This window comes from Marmota monax, unplaced genomic scaffold, assembly GCF_021218885.2.
Source record: "Marmota monax isolate L192 unplaced genomic scaffold, Marmota_monax_Labrador192_F-V1.1 WCK01_AAM20220418_F8-fsc00109, whole genome shotgun sequence".
NCBI lineage: Eukaryota > Metazoa > Chordata > Mammalia > Rodentia > Sciuridae > Marmota > Marmota monax.
In genome coordinates, this window is record NW_026695229.1 from 5513495 (window position 1) to 5524294 (window position 10800).

The following is a 10800-nucleotide window of genomic DNA, read 5'->3' on the forward strand; positions in this document are numbered from 1 at the left end:
ACCATGAGCAGAACATCCAAGAACTATGGGATAACATTAAGAGACCAAACTTAAGAGTCATTGGGATACAGGAAGGTACAGAACTCCAAACCAAAGGAATGAGCAATCTATTCAATGAAATAATACGAGAAAACTTCCCAGACTTGAAGAATGAGACAGAATCCCAAATCCTAGAAGCCTACAGGACGCCGAATGTGCAAAATCATAAGAGATCCACACCTAGACACATTATAATGAAGATGCCCAACATACAGAATAAGGAGAGAATTTTAAAAGCTACAAGAGAAAGGAAGCAGATTACATTTAGGGGTAAGCCAATCAGGATAACAGCTGATCTTTCAACACAGACTCTGAAAGCTAGAAGATCCTGGAATAACATATTTCAAACACTGAAAGAAAATGGGTTCCAACCAAGAATTGTGTATCCAGTGAAATTAAGCTTCAGGATGGAAGATGAAATTAAAACCTTCCACGATAAACAAAAGTTTAAAGAATTTGCAGCTAGAAAAACATCTCTTCAAAACATCCTTGGCAAAACATTACAGGAAGAGGAAATGGAAAATAACAATGAAAACCAACAGTGGGAGGTAGGACAGTAAAGCGGTGGAAAATAATCAAAGAGGAAAACAAACCATGTTTAGTAACAGAAATAAACAAATATGGCTGGAAGAACAACCCATATCTCATAATAACCCTAAATGTTAATGGCTTAAACTCACCAATTAAGAGACACAGGCTAGTAGAATGGATCACAAAACAAGACCCAACAATATGCTGCCTACAGGAGACGCATTTGATAGGAAAAGACATACATAGGCTGAAGGTGAAAGGTTGGGAAAAATCATATCACTCATATGGACTTCGGAAACAAGCAGGAGTGTCCATACTCATATCAAATAAAATAGATTTCAAGCCAAAGTTAATCAAAAGAGGTAAAGAGGGACACTACATACTGCTTAAGGGAAACATACACCAACAAGACATAACAATCATTTATGCCCCAAACAATGGTGCAGCTATGTTCATCAAACAAACTCTTCTCAAGTTCAAGAGTCTAATAGACCACCATACAATAATCATGGGAGACTTCAACCCACCTCTCTTGCCACTAGACAGATCTTCCAAACAAAAGTTGAATAAGGAAACTATAGAACTCAATAACACAATTAATAACCTAGACTTAATTGACATATATAGAATATACCACCCAACATCAAGCAGTTACACTTTTTTCTCAGCAGCACATGGATCCTTCTCAAAAATAGATCATATATTATGTCACAGGGCAACTCTTAGACAATATAAAGGAGTAGAGATAATACCATGCATCTTATCTGATCATAATGGAATGAAACTGAAAATCAACGATAAAAGAAGGAAGGAAAAAGCATACATTACTTGGAGAATGAACAATAGGTTACTGAATGATCAATGGGTTATAGAAGACATCAAGGAGGAAATTAAAAAATTCTTAGAGATAAATGAAAACACAGACACAACATATCGGAATCTATGGGACACATTGAAAGCAGTTCTAAGAGGAAAATTCATTGCTTGGAGTTCATTCCTTAAAAAAAGAAAAAAACCAACAAATAAATGATCTCATACTTCATCTCAAAATCCTTGAAAAAGAAGAGCAAAACAACAGCAAAAGAAGTAGAAGGCAAGAAATAATGAAAATCAGAGCTGAAATTAATGAAATCGAAACAAAAGAAACAATTGAAAAAATTGACAAAACTAAAAGTTGGTTCTTTGAAAAAATAAACAAAATCGACAGACCCTTAGCCATGCTAGCAAAGAGAAGAAGAGAGAGAACTCAAATTACTAGCATACGGGATGAAAAAGGCAATATCACAACAGACACTTCAGAAATACAGAAGATAATCAAAAACTATTTTGAATCCTTATACTCCAATAAATTAGAAGATAGTGAAGGCATCGATAAATTTCTTAAGTCATATGATCTGCCCAGATTGAGTCAGGAGGATATAGACAACCTAAACACACCAATATCAATTGAGGAAATAGAAGAAACCATCAAAAGACTACCAACTAAGAAAAGCCCAGGACCGGATGGGTATACAGCAGAGTTTTACAAAACCTTTAAAGAAGAACTAATACCAATCCTTTTCAAGCTACTTCAGGAAATAGAAAAAGAGGGAGAACTTCCAAATTCATTCTATGAGGCCAACATCACCCTGATACCTAAACCAGACAAAGACACTTCAAAGAAAGAAAACTACAGACCAATATCTCTAATGAACCTAGATGCAAAAATCCTCAATAAAATTCTGGCGAATCGGATACAAAAACATATCAAAAAAATTGTGCACCATGATCAAGTAGGATTCATCCCTGGGATGCAAGGCTGGTTCAATATACGGAAATCAATAAATGTTATTCACCACATCAATAGACTTAAAAATAAGAACCATATGATCATCTCGATAGATGCGGAAAAAGCATTCGACAAAGTACAGCATCCCTTTATGTTCAAAACTCTAGAAAAACTAGGGATAACAGGAACATACCTCAATATTGTAAAAGCAATCTATGCTAAGCCTCAGGCTAGCATCATTCTGAATGGAGAAAAACTGAAGGCATTCCCTCTAAAATCTGGAACAAGACAGGGATGCCCTCTCTCTCCACTTCTGTTCAACATAGTTCTCGAAACACTGGCCAGAGCAATTAGACAGACGAAAGAAATTAAAGGCATAAAAATAGGAAAAGAAGAACTTAAATTATCACTATTTACAGGTGACATGATTCTATACCTAGCAGACCCAAAATGGTCTACAAAGAAACTATTAGAGCTAATAAATGAATTCAGCAAAGTGGCAGGATATACAATCAACACGCATAAATCAAAGGCATTCCTGTATATCAGCGACAAATCCTCTGAAATGGAAATGAGGACAACCACTCCATTCATAATATCTTCAAAAAAAAAATAAAATACTTGGGAATCAACCTAACAAAAGAGGTGAAAGTCTTATACAATGAAAACTACAGAACCCTAAAGAGAGAAATAGAAGAAGATCTTAGAAGATGGAAAAATATACCCTGTTCATGGATAGGCAGAACTAACATCATCAAAATGGCGATATTACCAAAAGTTCTCTATAGGTTTAATGCAATGCCAATCAAAATCCCAATGGCATTTCTTGTAGAAATAGAGAAAGCAATCATGAAATTCATATGGAAAAATAAAAGTCCCAGAATAGCAAAAACAATGCTAAGCAGGAAGTGTGAATCAGGCGGTATAGCGATACCAGACTTCAAACTATACTACAGAGCAATAGTAACAAAAACAGCATGGTACTGGTACCAAAACAGGCGGGTGGACCAATGGTACAGAATAGAGGACACAGAAACCAATCCACAAAACTACAACTATCTTATATTTGATAAAGGGGCTAAAAGCATGCAATGGAGGAAGGATAGCATCTTCAACAAATGGTGCTGGGAAAACTGGAAATCCATATGCAACAAAATGAAACTGAATCCCTTTCTCTCGCCATGCACAAAAGTTAATTCAAAATGGATCAAGGAGCTTGATATCAAATCAGAGACACGCCGTCTGATAGAAGAAAAAGTTGGCTACGATCTACATTCGGTGGGGTCGGGCTCCAAATTCCTCAATAGGACACCCATAGCACAAAAGTTGATAACTAGAATCAACAAATGGGACTTACTCAAACTAAAAAGTTTTTTCTCAGCAAAAGAAACAATAAGAGAGGTAAATAGGGAGCCTACACCCTGGGAACAAATCTTTACTCCTCACACTTCAGATAGAGCCCTAATATCCAGAGTATACAAAGAACTCAAAAAATTAGACAATAAGAGAACAAACAACCCAATCAACAAATGGGCCAAGGACCTGAACAGACACTTCTCAGAGGAGGACATACAGTCAATCAACAAGTACATGAAAAAATGCTCACCATCTCTAGCTGTCAGAGAAATGCAAATCAAAACCACCCTAAGATACCATCTCACTCCAGTAAGATTGGCAGCCATTATGAAGTCAGACAACAACAAGTGTTGGCGAGGTTGTGGGGAAAAGGGTACACTTTTACATTGCTGGTGGGACTGCAAATTGGTGCAGCCAATTTGGAAAGCAGTATGGAGATTTCTTGGAAAGCTGGGAATGGAGCCACCATTTGACCCAGCTATTCCCCTTCTTGGTCTATTCCCTAAAGACCTAAAAAGAGCATGCTACAGGGACACTGCTACATCGATGTTCATAGCAGCACAATTCACAATAGCAAGACTGTGGAACCAACCTAGATGCCCTTCAATAGACGAATGGATAAAAAAAATGTGGCATTTATACACAAGGGAGTATTACTCTGCATTAAAAAATGACAAAATCATAGAATTTGCAGGGAAATGGATGGCATTAGAGCAGATTATGCTAAGTGAAGCTAGCCAATCCCTAAAAAACAAATGCCAAATGTCTTCTTTGATATAAGGAGAGTAACTAAGAACAGAGTAGGGACGAAGAGCATGAGAAGAAGATTAACATTAAACAGGGATGAGAGGTGGGAGGGAAAGGGAGAGAGAAGGGAAATTGCATGGAAATGGAAGGAGACCCTCAGGGTTATACAGTAGAGGGGGTAGAGAGAGAGGAGGGGAGGGGAGGGGAGAGAGGGGAGGGGGGATGGTGGAGGATGGGAAAGGCAGCGGAGCACAACACACACTAGTATGGCAATATGTAAATCAATGGTTGTGTAACTGATGTGATTCTGCAATCTGTGTATGGGGTGAAGGTGGGAGTTCATAACCCACTTGAATCAAAGTGTGGAATATGATATGTCAAGAAATTTGTAATCTTTTGAACAACCAACATTAAAAAATTTTAAAAAAAATTTGGTAAATGCCATCTGAGATTATTATCACTCCCAACTTTCCTCTCCTCACCTCAGAGGGGATTGTTACTTAGATATGCTCCCTCATGAGAGTTTGTGCAGTGCCTAGAACCCAGCATTGCACTAGGGACTAAGGAATATATGCGTGGAATACAAGATCATGCCTGTCTTCTAAAAGCTTGTAATCTAGGTGAAAAGGCCTGGGTTAACATCATATAATAACTTAATAAAAAATAGTATTTATCACCCCCTCCATCCATTTATTCATTCATTCACAGCCATTGAAAGCCATTTTTTCTAAAGCATAATATATTTTTTGCATGAATTTTAAAAAGTATTATTGTGGTAATACATTCATAGCACGAAATTATCATTTTACCTATTTAGATAGACATTTTTTTGGTATCATATTCACGCTGTTAGGAAAACATCATATTATCATTCATCTCCAGAGATTTCTCATCTTCCTCACCTGACATATGCACATAGTTAACACTAACTCTCCAACCTCCCTCCAGCCCTGGCTACCACTACCTCTTTCTCTGTGAATCTGACTATTTTAGACATAAATGTAATCATGCAACATTTTTCCTTTCATAAAGTAAATATTATTATTTATATTTAAACTATTTAACATAATATAAAATGCATATATAGCCAACTAGTTACATTAGTGAAAGATGTATGCATCATCTCCATAGATATCCATCGCCCCACATTCAAGAGCAGCTATAATCTTCTCATTTAGTAAAGATTTGGAATACAATATGCCATTATTAACTATAAATCTCCTGTTTACATGAGATCTTTTTACTTTTTCATCTTCCATACATGCTTATTTGCATCTTTGACCTGTAGCACTCTATTTCCTCCTCCAACTCAACTCTCTTAACCAGGTTTATTCTCTATCTACACACAGAAATACACACATGCAATCGTGCAATCATGCAGTGTTTTCCTTCTGTGCTCTTTTTTACTTAGCACACTGTGCTCTAAGTCCATCATGTTGTGGCAAATGGCAAGACCTCTTGTTTCAGACTAAATTATAATGATTTCATTTACTCTGAGTATATGCCCAGAAGAGGGATTGTTGGGTCATATGGAAATTCTATTTTTAATTTCTTTGGAAACCCCACATTGTTTTCTGTAATGGCTGTTCCAATCTACATTCCCAGCCACAGTAAACAAGGGCTGTCTTCTCCACACCCTCTGAACCAATGCACCTCTCTTTTTGACAATAGCTATCTTGTCAGATGTGAGGTCTTGATTTGCATTTCCCTGATGATTAGTGATGTTGAGTACTTTATCATATATTTGTTGGCCATGTCTGTGACTTATTTGGAGAAATATCTAATTGGGTCTTTTGTCAATCTTTAAATCAGAATATGTTTGTTGTTGTTGTTGTTGAATTGAATCAGTTCTTTATAAATTTGAATACTAACTTCTTTTCAGATACATGGTTTGCAAATACATTTTCTCCCAATCTGTTTGTTACTTTTTCATTTTGGTAATTATTTCCTTTGCTATGCAGAAACTTTTTGGTTTGATATAATCCCATTTATTTATTTTTGCTTTTGTGACCTGAGCTTTTGGTATGCTACCCAAAAAAACATTGACAAGGCCAATATTAAGGAGATTCCAGGGAGTTTTATGGTTTTAGGTCTTAATGTTTACATCTTTTATGCATTTTGAATTGATTTTTATATATAATAAAATTTCATTCTTTTTATGTAGGAATACAGTTTCCCAAGAACTATTTATTAAAGAGACTCTCCTTTCCCTGTCGTGACCCCTTGCCCGCAAGGAAGACGCAACTCAGGAATCTTCTTTCAGCAGTTTATTCAGGCCCTTGATATTTTTTCTTCTCTCTCTCGGATGCCCCTCCCAGCCTTAATAAAGCATCCCAAGCCCCAATGCGAAGCTGCCACGTGGAGCTTTCTCATAGGGTGGTGAAAAACCATGTGCCAACTCTCCCAAATAAGGAGTTGTTTGTCACAGACCACAGCGGAGCCAGCGCCATCTTGTAATGGCGACCATAGTCTGCAGAAACGGCAGAAGCGGCTCACCACAGTTCCCCCTTTCTGTTTTCTTAAAACAATACAGGCGAGAGTAGAGGTCCTATCCCACTGTGCAGAAGTGGCTGCATAGTATGGCTCAGTCCTAAGGAGGGCCCTTCCCCAGATCTGAGGCCATATCAGCCGACGCCTTTTTTCGTGGGGCGGGGCGTGGACGCGTCTAACCCGCATGCAATAGGACATGCTCTCCTTGAGGTCCACGTCAAGGATCACTCAAGTGCAGTGCCTTGCCTCGCATCCTGTATCGTGACGATGGTGGACGAAGGGGGATAGCTGAGGCTGAACTGTGGCTGTTTATAATGACAAACAAGTTGACAGCACCCTGAAAGAAAGGCACGGACTTTAAGGCGATAGAAAAGCACTAGTGTGGAAACCCATCTGCGTGCAATGGCAGTAAGACCGGCAGAGTGCAAGGGCTTTCCAACACTAAGAGAATAACAAGGAAAGTCATGTCGATCCCAGTGCAATGTTATGATAACTTGGGGTGTAACGACCATGTCAAAGGTTTACTGTTTAAGATGCGCAAGCCAGACTTGAGGTGAGTTGCCATTTTTTAAAGCTGCAAGAGCTTGTATGATCATAGCCTTATCGTGAGCACTGCGGGCCTTAAGGCGACAGAGAAACCACAAACAGAGGAACATACCGAAGCAACACATTGTACCAAAAATGCCTACCCCCACCCACTCTTTGAAGAAGGAAAAAGCAGAAGATATCCAATCGGTGAACTGACCCAAAGTTACGGGATCGACACGGGTACTGTTCAAAACAGCAATCTGAGTTAGTTGAGACTGGATCAAGTTTTCTGTTTCCATGGACCAGGTTTCGGATAGATACTCCCCGATGATGCGGGAGGCATTTCTGGAATCATAAAATCTGACAGAGGTTATACATAAATGTGCACGTTGATCAATACAACCCAAATGTTCTAGGTCAGACAATTCTTCAACTTGAGCTTGAAGCAGATCTATCCTTTGATTAGCAGCTAGAATCCCAGATAAAATGTGTTGATTAATTTTACTTTGAGACTCAAGTATGGTGGATGTTTGTTGAATAACCTGATTAATAGTGGCAGCAGTTTGTACCTGGCTGGCCATGGCTACTCCAGCTATAACTGCTGCAGCAGCAGATACCGCCACAGCTGTCACTATGGCTGCCGTAATTCCAAAATCTCTGCGGACTCTAAGTAGCTCAACAATGGGGAATTTATCTGGGTCCGCAATGACTGGGATTGGGACAAAAGTTGGAATCTTCATAACCACTGCTACAGTCCAAGAACCATTCCAACACTCAGACAAATAACAGGTAATATTAGAACAATTAAGCATCCCCTGTAATGTAACATTAGCCAAAAGAAACAGGAACGGAGATTGGAGACGGACTGCTGCGGAGGGTAATGTAGCATTAGATAATTGTGAATTATTTGCAGAAATTTTAAGCCTCCTACCTCGCTCCGAGTCTTGGGTACTGCCAGAAACATTAAACAGCCAACTTTGGACTCCTAATATTTCCCTGGGGAAACACAAGCGCGGACTAGACTAGCCCAATCTGAGGGAGTCATGCAAAATCTAGTAAGTCCCTCCACCTGAGTGAGAGTGAAAGCGGCATCTATGCCATAAGTGCGGACAGATTCTGCCAAGGTTTTAATTATCTTAAAGTCTAAAGGCTCATGATATCTTCCCCTGTTATTGTCCTGAAATACAGGGTATGCAAGTCCCATATCTGTATTAACTGTCCTCCAAACTTGTGCATGAAAAGATCTCCCGGAACCTTGGCTCCCCCCCACATACGGAGGTGGGGCAATCGGCACCATATCTTCTTCTAGATATTCTACCTCCTCCTCCTCAGAGTTTTGTTGACCGATGTTAACTCCCTTCCCCTTCTTACAGTAGGCCTGCGTGCCCTGTGTCTCCTTTTTCTTCTTTTTCATTTTTATCTTATGTAGTTGTTGTAACAATATATCAAGGTCCTCAGAACTCTCTGAGTCGCTTGTGTTCTCAGGCGTTTTTAATTCGGTCAAGTCTGGGTAGAGCCTTCTCCTATTTTTATCTTCAGGCTCTTTTGCCTTCTCACTACTGTTACTTTTAATACTCTCTGCCACTTCACTACATGATCCTTCAGATTTTTCCTCATGCAGCTGCTCAAGAATAGCTTGACCCTCACTTACAGCTTCCTGGCATTTACCATCTGTTATACATCCTCTAACTAACTTCCAAAGTGGTATAATGCCACCCTGCAAGGTACCTTGTTCATGAGCGAAATCTAGATCTTTCTCTAATTTGTCCCAGCTGGGAACCATAAGACTCCCTGAAAAAGCAAACCAAGGAGCCGCTGTATCAGCTTCTCTTAAAAACATCTGCAAAGTACTCTGCTTTATCTTAAGTCCTTTTGAATGTAACAACCCATCTAGGGCCAACAAAATTGGGCTTGAAGAAGCAACGCCCATAATGTTTTTAGAGCTATAAAGAAAGTGAAAGTACAAAAGTCCCCGCTCTCTTCCTTTTACAGGGGAGCGTTCCGTTCTATGAATTCCCCGCTCTCTTCCTTTTACAGGGAAGCGTCCCTGTCGTCACAACAACAAAAGAAGCACAAAAAACAAAAGCGAAATGACACAACAAAAGAAACACAGAAAACAAAAGCGAAAGTACACAGTGCAGCTGCAATAAAATGTAATGCTCTCTCTTTCTTTACAGAGGAGCTGCCCCGCTTTGGTCGCGGATCCCACTTACCTGGGACTAACCCCGCTTTGATCGCGGATCCCACTTATTGGGACTAACCCCGCTTTGGTCGCGGATCCCACTTACCTGGGACTAACCGGTGCACCACCCCTGACTGCTGAAAGTTCTGGTTCCCGGGTTTCGGCACCACTTGTCGCGACCCCTTGCCCGCAAGGAAGACGCAACTCAGGAATCTTCTTTCAGCAGTTTATTCAGGCCCTTGATATTTTTTCTTCTCTCTCTCGGATGCCCCTCCCAGCCTTAATAAAGCATCCCAAGCCCCAATGCGAAGCTGCCACGTGGAGCTTTCTCATAGGGTGGTGAAAAACCATGTGCCAACTCTCCCAAATAAGGAGTTGTTTGTCACAGACCACAGCGGAGCCAGCGCCATCTTGTAATGGCGACCATAGTCTGCAGAAACGGCAGAAGCGGCTCACCACATTTCCCCATTATGTCTTCTTGGTATCCTTCTTAGGAATTAGTCGACAATATATTTTCGCATTTATTTCTGGGCTTTCTGTCCTGTGCCACAGGTCTGAGTCTGTTTTTATGATAGTGCAATACTGTTTTGATTACTACAGCTTTGTAAGACAATTTAATTCAAGAAATGGTATGCCTCCAACTTTGTTTTCCTTTCTCACAATTGTTTTGGCTACTTGGAATATTTATAGCTTTACACAAATTTTAGAATTACTATTTTTATTTCTGTGAAAGGTGTCAGTGGAGTTTGATAAAAAATTAAGATGTATCTGTATGTTTCCTTGTGTAGAATGGACATTTTAACAGTACTTCTAATATGTGAACATGGAGTATCTTTCCATTTATCTATGTCCTCTTCAATTTATTTCATCAATATTTTATAAACTTCAGTTTATATAGGTTTTTCATATCCTTGATATTTTATACTATCATATAGAATCATTTTATTTCTATTTTTGTAGGTCATTATTTGGTATAAAAATGTTATAGATTTTTGTATGTTAATTTTATCTCCTGCAACTTTCTTGAATTTATGGTACCTAACAGGTTTTTAGGTTGAGTCCTTGGGGTTTTCTGTGTTGATGACTGTGTCATCTGCAAATCAAGATAATTTTACTTCCTCCTTGCTGATTGAAATACTTCTTACTTATTTTCCTTTTC

At 39.1% G+C, this 10800-nt stretch overlaps 1 protein-coding gene across 1 annotated transcript; it reads right to left on the reverse strand.

Annotated features, from left to right (window-relative positions):
* Positions 1-8444: 8444 nt before the first annotated feature.
* LOC131423924 (uncharacterized) lies at positions 8445-9905 on the reverse strand. The gene is made up of 2 exons (XM_058576855.1): positions 9748-9905; positions 8445-9672 (listed from the first exon to the last, which is right to left on the reverse strand). Exon 2 carries the CDS (start codon positions 9387-9389, stop codon positions 8445-8447), a length of 945 nt encoding a protein of 314 aa, XP_058432838.1. The 5' UTR covers positions 9390-9672; positions 9748-9905.
* Between the last annotated feature and the right edge of the window lie 895 nt (positions 9906-10800).

Bases quoted from the DNA above. Each gene is read 5' to 3' on its own strand.
- LOC131423924 (XM_058576855.1), bottom strand. From the start codon at position 9,389: ATGGGCGTTGCTTCTTCAAGCCCAATTTTGTTGGCCCTAGATGGGTTG.